This window comes from Diorhabda sublineata, chromosome 10 (genome assembly GCF_026230105.1).
Source record: "Diorhabda sublineata isolate icDioSubl1.1 chromosome 10, icDioSubl1.1, whole genome shotgun sequence".
NCBI classification, from domain to species: Eukaryota; Metazoa; Arthropoda; class Insecta; order Coleoptera; family Chrysomelidae; genus Diorhabda; species Diorhabda sublineata.
This window is the reverse complement of record NC_079483.1, coordinates 5,249,536-5,270,241: the sequence shown is the minus strand read 5'-3', so window position 1 is coordinate 5,270,241 and position 20,706 is coordinate 5,249,536. Positions and strand designations below refer to the sequence as shown.

Below are 20,706 nucleotides of genomic sequence, written 5' to 3'. Positions count from 1 at the left end.
AAAACACTTCCATATATTACGGATTTTTTATGTTTAATATAAATCTCAATATATGTAACTGGTAATTGTAAGATAATTCCATTTAATTTGTGTTGGTACAGGAGATAATTTTAATCAAATTTAAGTTAAACGTAAGCTCACTTAATAATTTTTATATATTATATTGTTTGTCTATGGTTCTGACTATACGAAATGTACTCTACATCATGTGCTGAACTGCGCACGCTTAAGTTAATCCATATCAGAACGGCTTCAAATATTCTAAAAATGTCAGTTCTCTTATTTCGTATCGCCATTTTGAAGTAACAGAATAAATCCTGTATCATCAGTCTCATAGTAAGACGCGTTTAAATAGCCAAATAAAATTGTAATTTTACTAACTCAATCGGTAATCCAAATTTATATATTTTTGTGCTAGTTACGGAACAAGTGAAGTTGATAGTTTTGTTTTGATCAGTTAGCGACTAAACTAAAAATGGCGTGTGCGACATTGAAGAGATCTTTGGACTGGGAACCCGTTTTAGGGGGTCGACCAGCAAAACGAAGGCGATGTGTACCTTTCTGCTCGAGTCCTACTCAAAACGGAATTGGATCTCCAGGACCTTCGAATAGTCCTACGGGATCTACTTCACCTAAAAATTCCGTTTTCCCTGATGTTTTAAGCAAGAAATTGACTACAGGTAATTAATGTTTTTAACCTCAGAATTGTTATACTATATTTATTTCATAATTAGGATGTACACGTAGTTTTTTTTATTAATTATTTTTGTCGAACTTGTCAACAGCTGATTGACATGTTTACAATTTGAATATGTTAGTCTTTGTTATTTTATGTTGTCTGAAGGAATTCTATTTTGTACCTGCGCAACTATAATGTTTCGAAATGTAAGAAGACTATAGTTAATGTGGAATTTACGAGATTGCATTTTAAATAACTTTGCTCCTTTTTATTGTCTTGTTAGAATGTCATTTCAAATACTCCATTAGGAATGTCTTGATTGTAGAAAATCTAATTGACAATCTAAAGGAGGAAATTAAAAGATTGCAGAAGCGTAAACAATTGCAATACATGGAGACATCTGATGGAAGCAGTTCAGGTGGAGAGTCCAGTGAAAATCCAACTTTGTCAGAAAAACCATTATTTACATTCAAACAGGTAATTTACATTTTCATATTAATATGATGGCAAAATGATAAAATGAGTAAATATGCCTTCTAATTCTTACGAAATATTGGAAAAGATGTTACAGATTTGATTTCAAGTGACAAATGATGGTGCATCTTTTTGCATTGTACAGTATCAAGCACTTAATTAATTCTAAAAGTAGAGTAGGTAGATAAAGATTGTGCTCTGTGTTCCTAAGTTCCTGATTAGGTACACATAGAAAAGAAAAAATTCTCGCAAAGTTTGAGCTCTTAATATTAATTTTAAGTACTTAAAATTTAAATATACAGTTTTACCATTTCAAATGCATGTAAATTTTTTTTCAAATTTCCAGTACTTTGATGTTTGATGGACCTTGTGAGGAATTTTATACTCTTCAAAATCGCTTTAGAGTTTTTTTGAGTAACTCACACTGGTTCACCAATAGGAGTCATTAAAGCACAGTTTTTGAAAAAAAATTTTTCTTCTATCGGTGAACCAGTGCAAGTTACACAAAAAAACTTAAAAGCTGTTTTGAAGAGCATAAAATTCCTCACAAGGTCCATCAAACTGATTTCCATTATTGTAAACAGTGAGCAAGTATCAGAAATTTAAAAAAAAATACTAAATTTTTTTACATGAATTTTAAATGGTAAATCTTTATATTTGAATTATAAATACTTAAAATTGATATTAAGAGCTCAAACTTAGTGAGAGAGAATTTTTTTTCAGAAATGAATCACCCTAATATATTTATAAACATTGAAACAACTTAAAATTTTATGGAATAAGTAACATTTTATATCTATTTATTATATTATTCTTAATCTAATTCTTTATATAAGTCAAAAATGACAAGTTTTCAGGAGAACAAAAAAAACATAGATAGATTTCAAGATTTTTGTATCAGTTGTCTATAGGCTAAGTCATTATACAAACTGAAGAGGTCCTAAGGCAGTACCCTGTGGTACACCTGTTTTGATTTTGTAATTTTCACTTGGTTGGTTTCACTGAGTTTGACTAATTATTGACTTTGTCAAGTAACTCCCTAGCAGTAGATTTTAATATACCATAATTATATAATTCATCATCTAGGCTTTTAGCCAGGTCTAGAAATGTGACAATTATAGGTTTAATTTTATCCAAATATTTTTTATATTATATTATTTTTAACACATCTTTTAAATTATTTTTTCTAATATCTTTCTTCAAAATAGTTTGTTCTATTTAAAATCTAGTATAATTTTCCTCTTTTCACTCCCCCTTTTCATTTTTCTAATTAAAAATAATCAGTGAAGTTAGCGTTCCTGAGGTGAAATTCTAAAAAAAAAACACTAGAAACTAGCAGTACAGTTAATGCAAGTTCATATTCAAAAGGGAACACTTTAAGCTGATTTATAATCACTTTCTAAGCTAATTAATTGAAAAGTAAAGATAGTTCCATGATATTTTTTCATTTAGATATAATTGTATAATAGCAATTAAAAAATAGGGTACAGGATGTGTGTTGAACACAGTGGATTGTTTGGAATGGTTTGAGGCTGGATATAGAGCAAATAGGTGTTTAAAAAAATATTGGAGAGAGTGCAGTAATTTTTGAAACTTATCTAATTTCGTTTAATCATCGAATTTTAAAAAAAAATATTAAAAATCATTATATGGCCTATGAAATTTCTGGACTTGAATTAAATAGATTTATTACGAGTTCACCATCCTAGTGTAACACTGTTTGTAAAATCAATATTATCAAGACATTAATCAAACTATTTAAGTTGAAACTTTGAAAAAATTCCTTCTAGGTGGTTATTTATTCACTTGGTTTGGCCAAGATTTACATACAAGTTGACCTTCTTTTTGGTATGTTCTATGGTAGATATCCTAACCGCGTTCTGTCAACAGATCCATGAGCAATTTGACATTGTATGTTTATGGAGCCAATAAAACATGTTCAGGATTTCAAATCCTGTGTTCGTAGAGTACAGATCTCTAATTCCGAACATGTTCTGAATAAGTCCAATACACCCTCCGACTTTGCTAAGAATTTTCAATCCGGTTTGTACATTCATCCTATTTGGCATTTTTGTGATATTAACCACAACCTACGTGGTTTTTTAAGTACTTGTGTTTAAAAAACCGTGGTAGTTGACTTTATATTTATAAATATCAAGAATAAATCTTCGGTCGGTTAATTATATACATTTTATTCTTCTCCTATCTAGTATTGAATTCATATTATACTTTTAGATGTTCATAAATCAATCGTGGAGGAATGTATGTTCAGAATATATTATATACAAAGCATCTTCAAAGTATTTGAAGATTTTTTTTAATTGAAAAAAATGAGTGAATTTTTCGAAAAGTTGTTACAAATTTATCATTGTATCAAAATATGGGTGAAATAATTATATAATATTTTTTTTATTTGTAGGTTGGCATGATTTGTGAGCGTATGCTTCGGGAACGTGAAGTAGAAATTAGAGAAGAATATGATAATGTTTTAACAACAAAACTTGCCGAACAGTATGATGCCTTCGTTAAATTCACTTACGATCAAATCCATAGAAATTACACCAATACAGCAGTACCAAGTTGTGAGTATTTATTTATATTACAATCAAAATTTAATTTGAGATTCTAATTTAAGTTAACAGAAGTAATTAATATTGAAAAATAGTGTTGTTTAAATGAACATTTAACCAAAAAAAGAATCTGTCATCACTAACTTTAGAATATTTAAGTTTACTTTACCTTTGATTATAGTAATTTTTTATAACATGGATGTTTTTTAAAATGAGAATTTCAAATATGCTATCAGTATCTCGAAAAAACAAAATTATTAAAAGAAAAAAAGTGGGGAAAGCTCATATAAATTGGGTTTTTGGAATCTCCATAAGAAAACCATGGTGCCATGTGGTTTTTTGATTACTTTGACTGTATACCCATATGAAATTTCTAATGAGAGAGAGAGAGAGAGAGAGAGAAAGTGATAAGCTTTATTGACATTAGAAAATTTTATGTACAAAGCGACACAATTTTATATTAGATAATATCAAAATATGAAATAACAATTTGGCTTGATAATAGTAATTATTGTAATGTTCTTATTTATTTTTACAATTTCTATTCGTGGGGTTAATTAATAGACTCTGTTGCATTCTTAATTTATTTAAAAACTATACACTACACTAAGTTATAATAATTCACTTAACACTATCAGTTGAATAATTTATTTAAATTCTTTGATAACTTTCTATTTCGGTCTGTTCACTACTACTATTTATTATAAACTGAACTAAACCATGTTACACAAACTCCATTTATATTCAAAAATAATTCTCAAAAGAAAAATAATTAATTAGACCTATATAGGTTGCTATAAAAAGGGGTATAAAAAACAAAGATCAAAAAAATTCCGAGTATTTCATGAAAGGTGGCGCCGAATTTTAGAATTCTACTTTATCCAAGCAGGACCGGCTCCAGGACGTAGATGAGTTTGTAAAATTATAATATATATCATACTTCACACTAAATTGATTATGCCAGTCTTTTGAGTCTATGGTAAATTGTAGAATTCTGTCACAGAATAAATTCTTTCAAGCAGAAATGCATTTGTCAATTGTCGGAACTTATTAAATTAAATATATTTTCCATTTTTAATTCTGAAGTTAGCTGATTGAATAATTTTTTGGTACTAAAGATGATGGAATTTATTTATTTTATCAGATCAGAAGTATATAATATATTTTTCGCCTTGATAAAGATCAAATAAAGGGGAGTGACGTTGGTGTTTTAAAAAAATAGAGAGAGTTTTATTTTGAGTCCTTAAATTTTAACTGGTCCATGAATTTTTCTAATTATTCTCCTTTAATATATCCTTTGTCCATATTTGTTACTCTTATAGTTTCAGCGACATATGTAACTACTGGTTTTATCGCAGTCTTGTATACTTTTAATTTGGTTGCTCGGCTTAAGGCCACTTGACACAATGCAATACGACGCGCAATGCAACATCGATTTGGTACCATTTTTATGGCGTGCAAATTGCAATTCTAGGGAGAAGTCTAATCACTTTTTGCATAACAACCAACCTGTTCAGCAGGCTCCAAAAGCGAGGCGCCATCAGATAACATTATTGCCAGTTATCCACTGACCGCTTCTCTTTCACTTCACTTAACTATATTTTTTTCATTTTTACACCTGTCACAAAATATTAAGTAAAATTTAACGTTAGGGACGTCTAATATTAATCTATGAAATATTTTGACTTTGGAAAAAATTGCATGCAATTTCTTGTAGGTTGTCTTGCACCATGTCAAGTTGCTTTTATTCTCTTGCTTTGCATTATAATTTTTGTCTTTGTGACATTTTTGTTGCTTACCATTGTACTTAAAGGCATCGACTACTTCAAAGATGAGTCTAGCGACCTACAATCTGAAAACCAAATTGTTTATACAAAAGTTTTTCAATATTAGTAAGGATAATAGCGAAAGTGTATAATTTGTTGTGGGAATACAAGAATTTAAAATTTTGTTTTTGTTTCAGACCTGTCATAAGGCGTGACGCAGATTTCCATGTCCGTACATAGCGCTATTGCTCTAGCCACTTTATACAGTTGTTTATACACTTATACATCCGTACATTCACATAGTATATTTAAAGACGATAACAAAACAAAAATACCAATACATTTGTAATGCCGTTTGCGAGATGCCTTAGTAATATTTATATATATATATGAACGTAACTTTTTATTTCTTGCTGGCGAAACAAACAAAACAATTGTGTATATACTCTCACTTTACCATCATTTTTTTGTAATAATTTAGGTGGATACGTTTAATTATACTTTGTTATATTTCATGTAAATATATTTCTTATTTTTTTTGTATGGAAAGAATGGCGATTGAATTTTCTATTGTCGCGGTGATCGTTTTAGAAAGTAGATGCGGCATGAAGCAGAAAAAGTTGAAAGACAAACGACCTACGGTTAAAAGTGTGTAATACATGTTAAATGTACCTACCACAGGATTTTTCCCGTTTTTTGTATGAATTGAAAATATAGCGATTAAATATTAGAAGTGTTTCTTTTCATACTATCAATTTTCAAAATTTTATCATACAAAATTTTTAATCAAGTTTATTTAATAACGCACAATTCACATTTATTTATCTTGTCATGAAACAAGTTGTTTTCTTGTAAAATATTAGTCAATTTAGGGGTTATACAATATTTTTGTCTTGACAACTATTTACCTTCAAATTCGTTTTATTTTTTTTTTCAAAATATATACTTTTGGATCAATTTTAAGTGCAATACAACCTCTGGTGTCAAAAATTCTCAACTATGTTGTTTGTTTTTGACGTTTAGGAATGAAAAGAACTTAGCGGGTGCCAAATCAAAGCTATATACCTCATCAATATTTTTCTCCATGGAGGATTTTCTAATTTTTTATTATTGTTCAATTTTATTTCTGCAATATCTACCATCTATAAAAGAACTTCCAAAGGCCAGCATCTTCTGATCTTTTATGGTGAACAAAACATATTTTTGGTCCACTGTGTCCATTCTTCCTTTTGTCTTGTTGTAATTTATAACCGTAATTGAATTATTATCATCAATGTCTTCAGTTTCGTCTATTGCAAAGAGCAGTAACACGGCCTCGTATTTTTTGTTGCATATGAATCAAGTCAACAATATTTGTCAGTTTAGGAGGTAATATTGAAAAAATTGTTAACCACACTGTTTGTTCTTGATGATTAGGAACAAAAAGGACCTTTTTGTTGCTGCATGGTCTATACCTCATAAACTCGACCTTTTACCTGGTTCAAACTTCAATTGTTGCTTTGATATTTCTCTTCTTAGAACACTTCTAGGATTTGGTTCCTCTCGAAACAACTATATAGCTGTTTTTGGATCATATGTGAATTCATCTGAGCAGATTTTGGTGTCTCTTTAGCATTTTTTTTTCTTTGTTGGTTTAAACAGTGCTTGATCTTCATCAGTTAAAGCAGATTTTTTTTCCTCGTGAACCACTTTCATAATATTCATTACTAGTTTTAGTTGATACATTCACATCTCGTATCTCATCAAGAAATCAGATCTAACTATGGAAATTTCAGTATATTCCTGTTGTAGAGCCTTCCATGAGTACCTGGACCACTTTGGGTATCACTTGAGGCGTAGCAACAATCTTTTGAAGCACTAAGGCGGATATCAGATATCTTCATGGATTTTGTTCTGGCAGTAAATAATAATAATCTTTTCCTAGTTAATTATTTGTGGCATGTAAAAAGCAGGCACGTGAGGTTAAACCCTATTATACTCAAGTAGTGTGAGTGGCGCCTACCGTTTGAAGACGCCTGTGGATATTGATCTTAAACTTCTGAAGGTTGTAGTGTTCGGGAAAGAAGTGCCTTGGTAGCTGATTCGATTTTCTTGGACTTCTCCAAAGAAAGGAGTAAGGATCGGTATTATAAAGTCCCAAGGTTGAGATTCAACTGTTGGTTGAAGCCGAATTTACGTATTATAAACGTTAGCCAGGAGTCGAAGGGGTGGTTGACTATCGGTTGGTTCAACTGTAATGAAAGTTCAGTTTGATGTATCAACCGATACTTGAAAGTACTATCTAACCTAAACTTTTGTTTACTTCGGCTTGTATTTGATGAACTTAACTTGTATATTATTTTAAAGTAATTGAACGAAATTTTACAGGCTACTTTGGAAAGACAGTACTAATAATGGTCCATCTGATTACTCTTTTAAATTTATATAATATTGAAACTACACGTGGAAACTTTAAACAAAACCACTTCGACTTTTGACTAACACACTCTACCCCGGCAAATGTCAGTTCAACTCTGATTTGATTGGTTAAAAATAACTATCAGTGCAGCCAACGCAAATTTTTCAGCAGAAAGCTTCGGTTGACCAACGGATGGTTGCTAAAGCGTTATAATACCGAATTTATGTTAACCATCGGTGGAATTTTGAACGGCGATTGAATAACGTCCGGTCAAACAAAACTTTTATCAATACCGACCGTAAGTCTTGCAGATAGTCATATCAGCGACCTTTCTTCTATGCTCTAAGCCATCCACGTTTTTGGTTAACTCTAGATCGAATTGCTCAAGGTATACTTGGGATCCGAATTCCAAATGTGCGATCAATACTCTAAAGATGGACGAATTTGAGCGGTGTAGAGGTTTAAAGGAAGTTGTGGTTTGCGTAGCTTTTTAGGGGGTCTTGTAGGGGGTTCCAAAATTTTGTGAAGCCACTTTAGCTAATTCGGCCTCGAGACTGTCGGGACATATTGCTCCCAAAATCTTCTTTTCCATGTTTTTTTTCTCTGTCTGTTATTGTATGGTGGGTGGGAAATCATTTTTTAATTTCATCCAACTTTTTGTTTATATACAGTATAAATTTCAAAAACTAACATGCAAATATTAGTCGTACAGCAATCAACTTGTTTCATTTTGTTCAATTTACATTTATGTGATTTATAAAATTTTATTTTATGTACAGTTAGTTTGGTTTAAAAATTAATATTTTGAGGGATATTAACCATATAAGGACTGTTTTGTTCAATTTTCTCGCAACCAAATTTTATTTTTCCCTTGAAGTATTTCTTAATTTAATTTAATAAATGTTTACGTTCAACAAGACTCAAAATATTTCCTTTTGAATTATTTTTTTTTTCAAGTTTTGTATTGATATTCCTTTTTTCATGTTTTTCGCTTCACGCTGCTTATAAGTGTAATGTCAGAATGAAGTTAATTACTAGAGTATGGTTAAGTTTTAATATTTGAGACTGTTGAATTGAAATGTGACATTTTTGGATCTTTAACATATTTAATTTAGTGTAATATGGAAAATTGGCGCAATTCAAAAGGTACTGTCGAGATTGACTACACCACCGTTATATAAAACATGAAAAAATCCATATTCGTAGGATAACGTGGAAAATGTGACGCCTCCTGCACTGTGGGCGACTATTTACGTTCAAATAAGTGAGTAAAAAAACCATTATCACAATTATAATTCTCGTTTTATTACATTATATAAATAATTTTGTTTTTTTCTTCTACTGGATTGTTTATATTAGTTGCAAAACCATTCAAGTTTTACTGTACTCTTCACCTGATTTTACACAGTTAATTGTAAATTGTAATTTATTCCAATTACATATTGATTTTTTCTTATTGTATGGGAGGTTTACCTAAAATGAGATATTTAAGGTTTGGACCTATTTCTAACGGTGGAGTATATTGAAACACACTGTCTTTTACCTAATTTAATTACACACTTACATTTAACTTACTCACTATTTATAATAATCAACTATTCACTACTTCTGTAATTTATTTAAATCCATCGGTTACTTTTCACTATTTCGATCCGTTCACTGACTTATTAGCTCATAAATAAACTAATATTTATACCATTTCTCATATAATTCCAGAAAGTAAACAAATAAATTGTCATTTCAAGAAATTTGTTTTAAAAAACAATATATAGATATTATATTAGATAAAAACACCCGTCGCCTTCTCCAAATTTCGTCATAACCGAACATGACCGGCTTCGCGGTCAATGTCGTGGGCGAGTTCGTCTGTAAAACGGGATCAGTAGTGTAGCAAAGTTTTGTCTGTTTGTTTACATTCGTGAAACACATTATAGGAGAGACAGACGCCGGGCGTAAGCGCGGCCGCCATTAATTACTTGAAATTAGTGAAGAGAAAAGAATATAAAGCTCTCAGCCACAGTATCCCATTTTAGGTAAACTTCTACCAATTATCATTTGTGACAAAGTCCATTAAATGTGGTATTAAAATGTCATTTACAAATATTTTTGCGTACATAGAAATCGTCCCATTGTAAAATTTAGAATTTACTGTTACTCTAAAATATATTATACGGGATGTTTACAACTATAAGAAGTTCGACAGTTCGAACAAGTTTACAATGATTTCTTGTCGACATCATTTTTTAATGATTGTCGAAATGCATACCTAATTTACTAGTTTTCGTCTTACTGATATCATTTTTATGTCCAGGTTTTTTTTATTACATCACCGACATTTTCTTATTGAAAAACGTTTTTACCTCGTGATTCCTTCTTCAGGTTTTCTTGGAGAAATTGCATTCTCGCACCTATCTGTTTATAATTAAGATTGGAATATGAATAGCAAGGTTCCTTTTGTGTTATTGTTTTACCCTATTTTTAATATCCCTCATTAGTTCCTGAATTTTCATTTATTTGTTTTTTCTTTAATAGCGTCTTGATTTTGCTCTTTATTTTGTTATTATTGGGTTTAGTGTTTTTGAATACCTGTTTGCTCCAGTTTCTTATTTGATGAGGTTTCTGAAGATCTATACTAAGTACGCCAAGAAACTATGATAAAACTTGAGATATTTTTCACAATATTTTCAAGGAAAATATTTTCCACAGTTCGCGTACCTCCGCGTTTTTCCATCTGGGATTTTTAAAAATTTTCCTATTTTCCAAAAGTGTTATGCATCTATAAGTGAAATAAACTTTTTTCTTATTATTATTATTATTATTATAATAAAGAATTCGAATTTATGTTTTTTCAATGTAAACTATTTTATTACGTTTTTAGTAACAAAATCATTTCGTTACTGAATTTTTATAATGGACATTTTTAAATTTTGTAATTTTTATCTTGATTAATGATTCAAAATTGGGAAAAAATAGTTATGTGCGTTTTTAATCAATTTTCCATATCGATAATATGAATGAAATAAAACTTTCTAAAATGCTTTTGACATTGTTTAATGTTTATTATCCACGTTATGTAATGATCAGTGAAATGTAAATTCAGCTAATATATCAAAAAATAATCTTCATATAGATAAATTCAAGTAAATGTCTAAATATACATTAAAAATCTAGTAAAAATATTTTCTATCAGTATACAGCACACGCCAACTAGTATGAGGTAAAACCGCGCATTTCTGACAATATTTAACAGTCGATCAGTGGTGTTAACTTATTTAAATTGTATTAAAAATATTTATTTTTTCTTTATAATTGATAATTATAATTATGTAGAGATTTCTTAGTTGTATAGGGTTTTTGGTCTTCGTAAAACGCCCTTTATTGATAGAATTTGAACAATGATACTAATTCACAAATGATTGCAAAATCATTGGCCGCGTAACCTTCGGCGTAAGGTATGCTATCGCTGGTCTATGGCTACACTAAGAGAATTCGTCGTGCTTCGTGTTTGGCACTGAGGTAGAGGAGACCAATAATTGTCATCTGTCTTATTGGGGATGTAAGATTGACTCAATCCTACAATTATACTACTCTATCACTCCAAAATTGAAGCCTTTTTCGTCCTTAGGAAACTCAAACTTCTCGTTGTTCGAATTCTTTTATATCTTGACTTCTAGTTGGAAATATTGATCTTCTTTTTTAAAAACAATATCACATTTTCTTCTGAGTTAATTCCAGTTCCTCCAATTGCCTTATGTTGTTCTTAACGGTACCTTATGTATGCTCAATCGGATTTAAATCCGGATGATATGAGGGCTAGTTCAATACCCTCTTTGAAATTGCCAAAGGCGAATGTCATTTATAAAACCGATCAGCAGTGTTCCCAACTCTCAATAATTTATCTCTCTAAAGCTCCAATAAAAAACCCCTAAAATCCCCACAATTACTAGAATATTTATTATTTATGAAATAAATAATTGAATATTTTTTAAATAAATAACATTAAAAATAATGAAATATCATTAAGCTAATAATAAATTTCAATTAAATAATAAATAATTCAACTACAAGTAACGAATCATTTTCTTCAAATTCTGCTTTTTTTATATTATACATATTGACATTGATTAATTTTAACATTTATACGGAGGGTTGAAATGTGCATGATCGACCATTCCGTTGCATTGTGGATCGAACCATAATCATATTTTGTAACATTTTAATCCATAACCATCGATTGAAATGTCACATTTCCTCCCTAAATTTGGAGGGGGAACCCATAAGTTGGGAACCTTGGCGATTAGGCTCTTTGGTTTGAATCGTTCGACGAATCAGAATATGATTAGAGGTCCGCTCGAGTCACGGCCAGCTGCAGGTCTGGTCGTCCCTCCGAGTTCGCATAGCTAGTACGGAGGTATACTGAGGGTGTTGTATTAGCCATCTACCGATGCTTTTGGGGGGCAATGTGTTCCGTGGTCCCTATTTGCACTTGAAATTTCAGTATCTCGCAATTTCTTCCTAGTTGACGTTAAAAGTATATTTAGACAAAATTAAATTGCTTAAAAATGTACCCAACGATAATTATAATGTTGTATGTTAGGTAATTATAAATTTTGGTCATTAAATTTTTGTAATTGATCATTTTTATAACGGATTATATAATTAAAATTTGAATTTAAGTAATATTAATATGGTAAATTATATATACCTAAAAAAATGTAAGTAATTTTCTATTCGACTATTTTTGTGATCCCCCCTGTATCTTAATGTTAAGGAGACAATTCTCATTTGTTAGCATTAGATTGTAAGTGTAAGTGATCCGATAAAAAAATATTTCTAGGCTTTTTAATTTATTTAAGCGTCTTTTTTTTTTCTATTAAAAGTTATAAAATGGATAGTTACGATTTTCGTTTACCTCGTAACATAAACATTATGATATTTAGGATTAATTTGTTAATAAGAAGTCTTATGATATTTAATAAAAAAAATGGGCTTTATAAATTGTCTTATTTAACTGAATCGAACACAGAACATACTCTAAGAAGAAATGCAAACTTAGTTGTTACTCAGTGGAAACAACATGGCGGATTTTCGATGCTAGTGCCCTCGATGGCAAGTGGCAGAACTAATCTATTTTCGCGGCTCATTTAAATTCATAACATTTCCAACCAGTTCTGATTTCGAAGTTTTCTGAATTCACAATAAAAAATATCTTAGAACTGGGACACGTTTATTTGCAAAATAATATTTATATAAATGTTCAATTAAACCAAGGAAAATTAGTAGATGATTACAATATTATTTTTAAATTGAAAAGTGATGAAATATAGATTTTTCATTACAAACAAAGTGAAAAGTGTAATATGTAAATAATTACTACACACAAATAAAACAGAACAAGCTACCCAAAGAACATAAAGTTTGTTAATGAATATATAGGTTTGTTTTTGGTAGCTGCACTGGAACTGTACAGAACTGGAGCATTGCAGGCCAGTTCATGAGTGTATAGAATTAGTTCCATTGAATACCAAGAACGATATAGTGCAGAGAGCATTTGTTGATTGTTGTATTTAGTGAGTGCCACCGTTATCAGAAATGTTATTTAAGGATAATAATGGTAAGAAAAAATATATAAATGTAGAATAGTTGATAAAATGAAATATATATTAAAACCTTACCTTTTGCACTATATTGATTACATTTATTGCATTGCACTGGCTGAATGGATTATAGACCCAGTACAAGTAGTACAGTGAACTGGGTGAACTAGTTCTCTTGCACTGCTACTAAGAACAGCGACACTAGCGCTGGTTCTAATACAAAGAACGCTTTAGGGTACACTTCCTGAACTAATTCTGCCAGTTCAGCTGCTGAGAACAAACCTTATATCAAGGTACGTTAGATTAGAGTCGATCTGTCAACCAACATTAATATTTCTTAAATGTAATTATTGAATTCTTTCATTACATTATTTAAACTTTCTTCTATACACTCAAATGTTCCAATTTCACACATTCAATGTCTAACTGCTTTTTGTTATTCTTCAGACTGTTGTATTCTGATGAACTTGATACATTACCATTTCCCTAGTTGTTAAATTGTTCTTACTAGTTCTAACTACAGACAAAAAACCCGATTTTTCTTTGTCAAAAATACTTATTTCTTTTGTAACAATGGAATCTGAAAATTCACTTGAAAACTACAATGGCTCTTCTATAGGTAAATTAAGGTTAAGGTGTGTAGATCTACTTATAAATGTAAATTATGGGAATTAATAAAACCGTCTTGTGTGAAACTAGGTTCATCAGTAAATATTTAAATATCCTCCCTAGACTAGGTATGTGTGTAGAAGTGCAAATGGCAACTTCGAACATTCATAGTTAACCAACTAAATTTTTTTGTAAGTAACACGATGTTCGACAATATGCAGTTCAATTAGAAATGTTTGATTGTGTTTTAATACCTCCTGTGAGTATTTTCAATAAATAATTAAATTTATGATAATTTTCTTTAGAATGTTTGTTTATGGCGAACGGTTTCTTTAGCATGTACTACAATCTTAAAATCTACATATCTCCTAAACCATAAATTTTATCGAGTCGAACAAACGACCACGTTTAAATTCAGTAAACCAATAACAAGTAGTTATTTTCAATAGAGCAGATTCCGGATAACACTTTTGAAACCATTGCTGAGCTTATACAGTATTTTTATATCAATAAGATCGAAATTGTTTTGAAAATAACAAAAATAGCTTCACTTAAATGACTGTCGCTTTTTTCTGACTCATCGAAATGTCATGAATATTGACGCATAGTCTTTTGAAAGCTGATACTTCATAAACGTCATATGGCAGCGCCATCTGTGCGACAGTCACTCGACTTTTGAGTTATGTTATAAAAAAATATACTTTCGACATTTGCAACGGAAAATCAATTTGATGATCAATGTTTCGAAAAGTAACTTTCAGATACACGTAAGAAATATTGTTAGTTGAAATTGATTTACCTATAGCTTCAGAATATGCACCTTGTTAATGCAATTGTTGTCCCTGTAAAAGGATTTTTAACCATTGACCATGACTTTCAGATAGTAGTGTAGAATTATTTATTCAGTCACACAACATTAAAAATTCAGAAAATATTCTTAAATATAAGTTCTGTTTTCGCAACGCTTTTTTTGTCACAGCATTATTTTCACGTCATCTACTCACCCCCAAATTTTTTGCATCAAGTCCTGGAACACTCTGTTTAGATATATTTTCTTCAATTTCTCAAACATTTTGATATGTTTATATTTCTAAATATTCTTTTATATTCAAATAACTAGATAAAATGAATATAGTTAACAATTACCAAGAAATTCTGGCACATTTATAAACCAACTTTGTTGGGACGCTTTTTCACATGTTGATGTAGTAAAAACTTCACATTTCACTTTATTTTTCTCTAACAAAAGAAATATAACTCTAATAAGCACTCAACCGTGGTTTAAGATAAATAATTGATATCAAAAAAATATACGAGTACACTAAAGTATAACTTTTCAAAACATTGTACTTTACAGAATTTTTTTGCAAAAAAACTTGCTTCTTTGAAAGATATTTTTCGTTTTATCCGTGAGAAATTAAAAAATAAATTGATTTGTGACAACATGGCGCTGTCACGTGGTCATTTTTTACAAAACAGCAGAATATCTACTTAAAAATACTAAATTATTTAATATTTACAAAAAATTAGTTGAATTTAGTGCGGTACTTAGTATGATATATAGTCATCCTTAAATAAGGTTGTCCCATTTTTGGAGATATAGAGGGTAATTCTAAATTAATTCGACAAAATTCGTGATTGCTTGTATAATATTAGGGTGGGTCTTTGCTAAGCCCACCCCATTTCCGAGATATCACCCTTAAAAGGTGGTAACTAAAATTGAGTTTTCATCTTTTTTTAAATTTTCGATAATGCTAGAAATTTGATATACTGTAATTTTCATGCACTGGCAAAGGATTAACTACAAGTATTTTTTAAAATATTCAAATATTCCTGTATTTAAGGGCGATATCTCGGAAAGGGTGAGATAAGGAAATTTTGTTATAAGAAAGAGCCATTTTACTTTGATATAAGCAATCACCTGAATTTAGAAAAACCCTGTATGTTCTAACAACGTCTCTCTAAAAATTTTTAAAACATTTTCTGACACCATTTACTTAATACCAACATTATCTACTGTACTATTAACTTAAAACTTTTAACTTGTTATTTATTATAAAAAAGTATTAGAAAAAAGCAGGTTGGTATTTTCATACTCTATTGGTATAAAGAAGTCATAATGCTATCGACTTTATATTTAATGGTATATTCGGTAGCCGTCGAAATGTCTGGGGAAATTCATAATCGTATTGAAGAATTACCACAAAATTTTTCAAATCAAAAAACTATCAGTGACGACGATTTAACAGACAAAGAAAATAGAGATGAATCGAAAACACGAATTCAGGTAAGCATCATTTTAATATATTCTATCAACATGGAAAGACTATTTTAAATGAAGCTATCAAAACAAAATTTATTCAAATTCAGATGTTGATTACGAAACTGGAATTGAAGTAATGATTTTTTTGAAAGTTTTTACGATAGTGTGTTTTATTTGAGACTAGTAAACATTTGAAAAATGGATCCTACATTTTTGAGGTTGTGGACGAACATATGTTTCATTGTAGAAGGGGTAAAGCTAGAATTACACTCAACTAATTTGATTGACAAAACACGTTTCGTTAGTAAACCATAGATGGCGTTATATTTTAATTCGACTGAGTAGTAAACCATGTTCATTACATATATTCTATTACAAAACGATCCACCCTGTATTTTTAAACAAACAGTTTTTAAATTCATCAGATTGTTGATTGAATTCTCGGCAAATATTGAAAGTGTCTTAGTTATGTTTTGATCACGAACGTCTATGTCTATGGCTTTGTTCGCGGGTTTGACTAATTGATTCCGAGTCGATTATACCGATTCGACCGGCGAACAAAGCTATTATCATGGATGAGGCCTATATATAAGGCGACTTACTACTCTCCCATTGTCATATAATTTTATATAAATTAAAATAAAATAACAACTACTTGTTGTTTATAAAAAACTAATTTTTGTCGGGTTTTCCAGTCTTTATCCTGTGAAATCTGTAAAGTTAAGGTAACCAGTTCAAAAATATTTCAAAGGCATCTTGATGGAAGAAAACATAAATTAAGGGCGGAACGCCAAGGAAAGATCTTTAAATGTGAGCTTTGTGATATTATAGCCAATAGCGAAATTCAATTAGAAATACACCTTCGAAGTAAGTACCACCTTAGAGCCATAATTATTTTTTTGTTAACAATCAGAATAGAACATAATACATAATAAAAATTGATGGCTTCTGTTGACTATTTCTTTCGGCATCTTTTTCAATGCTTTTGACAAGTACTAATCAATAATAGCTACGATTTTTAATGAGTACCATTTGAGCGTATTCTAAAATTTGTATCTACCTTGATTGCACTGGTAGTATTTTCATATAATTTGGGAGTACATCACCGCTTCGATATTATCTGGTGAACCGCTCTCTTGCGTTCAGAGTAGGAACTATGAATTTCAGTGTTGCCAACGTACCACCAGCTATTTGCATAGATAATTTGAAGTATGAGGTTATAGGTTACGTTTTTTGTTTATGCTCATTTATTTTTCTCATATGATACAATTTGAAACTTATTTTCAACAACAGATTTACACTACTTATGGATAAATTAAACAGGTACTTGGATGCTATTTAATATTAAGTAATTGTCAGAGAAATTTTCATTCATCTGTGTTAGGTTAGGCAGTGATACATGAGCTTTTTGACATATTATGATCATCCAAAAACCTCAATCCAACTGTTGAAGTACTGAGGAGCCTTGTTACTCGTTGTTAGGATGGAAAAGGCTGTCATCATCTTGTCGTTTATATAAACAAACAATCCCATCTTACTGTAAATCTTCCACATAAAGATCCACACTAATATGGCTGCGGGAAAGCGCACAGTTCAACTCAATTACGTTAAACATTATATGTATGTGCATATACAATTATTATTTATAAATATTTTACAGTTATACAAACTTCAGCTTTAGTTAAAAAATTATGCCAAGTCTATATGACCTTCATAATACACTACATTTTATACGATATACATATAACATGGAACACTCATTTGAACTGTTTTTCACTGCCCCAAACTGCGAATAATAATATTTGGAATTAAAAAGAAATAGTTGCCACAAAATAACACTCACTTTGACGTTTCATTTTGTTTCTTTTTCTAACGACTCATTTTGGAAAAGGACAGAGTATTGTCATCCTTTTTTCAACGTCTTAAAGGAACTTTTACTTGAGATACCGTTACAAATCGATTATGGGACCACTTCATTTTAACAACTACCCTTCAATCTAAAGGATTTTTTGGTTAAAGTGTCAGTTAGGGTGGGCTTATGAAACCGGCCGTTAATTGTATTTAATATGACCATTGTTCTTGACGAGATAACCAAGAAGGAAGCTGGCTGCAATTTGTGACGTACCAGAATTGGATTGTGTGAGGTTATGAAAGTAGACCGTCCGCCCTTGCGGAAGAGTTTTTGGGGCAGAGTCTCTGTACTAATACGGGTATTTATATGAAAATCATTGTCCCACCCCCTTTCCACTTAAGGTTGTGGGAGTTAATGAAGAAAAGTGTACTGAACACAAAACAAATTATTCCAGCCGTCGGTCATCCCTTGTTAGAAAAATAGAGAGGGCTAAACATTTGACATTTTCGTATACGTGTGTAACCATGAGTAATTATTATTTTATCATGGAAAAATTGAAAATTCAATAACTATTTTTTTATGGTAAAATAGGGTAAAAAAAGGATCAATGGGTGAGGCGGGGGGAGAGGTTGTTAGGTTGTTAAAAGATCACTAAAAGATGTATAAATAATTTTTTTGAGTAGAACCTAACCTAATCTACCCATCCTAACTTAAACTAACCTAACCTAACTTAAAAACAATGACCGATGGCTAATTCCACCTTCCATATATTGTAATTACCTTCCTCTAACAGTCGAAAGGGGTTGGGGGATGATTTTGTGATAATTAGCCTAATTCGGTATTGTTTGAAGCGACTTTAATTAGTTTTAGCGATCCATTTTTGATGAAAAATTAACTCAATTTAATAAAGAGATTTGATATGGTTAATTTTGTTTGTAGGTGCACGACATAAAGCGAAATTACATAAAAAGGAACATCCTCATTTTAGTTTATTCGCTTCGTATACTTCTAAGACATCTATTCTAATGTTTTTCTGTTTTATTTGTATAATTTTAAATTTATTCTTGTTATTTAAATAGAATATTTTATTGTAATTTAAATCACCAGTTATTCGTTGTGTAAAAGTAAAAAAAATGTAATAACTTGAAAGTTTTCTTTTGGTGTCGAGTGTTATATGTACCTAAAATGTATATCCATGCATATTTGTACTTTATATGAAAAAGATTATCGTAAATATGCATACTTATTAAATGAATGTAATAATGCTTTTATAGCATTTAATACTGGATAATTAAATGTTGATAAACATTATTTACATTACTTTATTATGTAGGTATATTATATATGATTTAGAACTTATTAGATCATTATACTAGTCTAATAATAGTTGTTTTAGATAGATAGATACTAACTTTTGTAACACATTATGTTTCAGTTGACGTTTACATATTATATAAACTCTATTTGTATAAAACCGCAGTAGCTACTGTGAATTTTTCCGTTTTTTCATTACCTCTATATTACTTCACTACATTTTTTGATTAATTGTAACTTGCTCACAAAAAAAAATGAAATAAAATCAAATTACGTAATTAGAAAATTGTTTTATTTATAAACACCTTTGTTCGAAGAAATAATGTAAACTACCACTTTCTTATTGTGAACGCTAATAGTTATTTATGTAAAAAGTGTAAAAAGTAGCCTTTTTTCGACGAATGCGACAATCACATGAGTCGATAAAAGGCCTTTACACACGAATTGCATAGAATATTTTTTCTATTACCGAAAATTTCATCAAAATACAGAAATTTAGTGGTAATTTCCTTTACGCACTAGCTAAACAAAGGATCAGTTTTCACCACTCCTTATGAGCTTATCCCATCATCCGTCGCCTCCTCTAGAAAGGTTCGAGCAGCTACCTTACGATTTATTTTGTCCATTAGTACAATCTGACCTCAAAACAGAATATGTGCAGCCTGTGGGATCTATTTTTTCCCCACGACACTGTGCAAATGCATAGTCGCGTATGGCAAGACTGTCCAAGACCATCGTGAAGAGTACGGCCACAATGACTTGCTTCCAGAAGGGCAAATCAGCATTTGCGCTGCTATGAAACATTGCCTGAGGACGCAACTTAAGACGAAGTTATTTTAACAATTCCCGAACTCTTTTCGACTGATTTTTGGATGCAAGTGATGAAAGAGTAACTGGCAAGCTCTTGGACACTAATCGCATTGTTTTTTGTTTTGGAAACTTATTTTAACTAGGTAAAAATAATTATATATATATATTTAATTTATGACAGATTTAATATTATTTTTTTCATTTTGAAGTTTTATATTTGACTTGAGTTTCATTTCTAATTGCAGTACATAATATTTGAACGAACCATTATTTTTTTTGCAGTTCTATGGCTGACAGGCTGGAGTTAGTTGCAACCAAGGAACCAACAGGTGCATTACTACATCAAAACAATTTGGAACTTGAGGACTGCAATT

At 30.4% G+C, this 20,706-nt stretch overlaps 2 protein-coding genes across 2 annotated transcripts; both read left to right on the top strand.

The window, feature by feature from the left end:
- The first annotated feature begins 210 nt into the window (after positions 1–210).
- LOC130449288 (akirin) lies at positions 211–12,879 on the top strand. The gene is made up of 4 exons (XM_056787010.1): positions 211–680; positions 1,005–1,156; positions 3,573–3,735; positions 5,687–12,879. Exons 1-4 carry the CDS (start codon positions 476–478, stop codon positions 5,695–5,697), a joined length of 531 nt encoding a protein of 176 aa, XP_056642988.1. The 5' UTR covers positions 211–475; the 3' UTR covers positions 5,698–12,879.
- A 1,177-nt stretch (positions 12,880–14,056) lies between these two features.
- Positions 14,057–19,808, top strand: LOC130449289 (zinc finger protein 346-like). Its single transcript, XM_056787011.1, has 3 exons — positions 14,057–16,380; positions 17,052–17,223; positions 19,148–19,808. Exons 1-3 carry the CDS (start codon positions 16,213–16,215, stop codon positions 19,285–19,287), a joined length of 480 nt encoding a protein of 159 aa, XP_056642989.1. The 5' UTR covers positions 14,057–16,212; the 3' UTR covers positions 19,288–19,808.
- The last annotated feature ends 898 nt before the right edge of the window (positions 19,809–20,706 follow it).

Coding starts and splice junctions, on each gene's coding strand:
- LOC130449288 (XM_056787010.1), top strand. CDS start 476: ATGGCGTGTGCGACATTGAAGAGATCTTTGGACTGGGAACCCGTTTTA. Junction 681..1,004: donor AAGCAAGAAATTGACTACAG/GTAATTAATGTT, acceptor TCTTGATTGTAG/AAAATCTAATTGACAATCTA. Junction 1,157..3,572: donor CATTATTTACATTCAAACAG/GTAATTTACATT, acceptor TTTTATTTGTAG/GTTGGCATGATTTGTGAGCG.
- LOC130449289 (XM_056787011.1), top strand. CDS start 16,213: ATGCTATCGACTTTATATTTAATGGTATATTCGGTAGCCGTCGAAATG. Junction 16,381..17,051: donor AATCGAAAACACGAATTCAG/GTAAGCATCATT, acceptor CGGGTTTTCCAG/TCTTTATCCTGTGAAATCTG. Junction 17,224..19,147: donor ATTAGAAATACACCTTCGAA/GTAAGTACCACC, acceptor TTTTGTTTGTAG/GTGCACGACATAAAGCGAAA.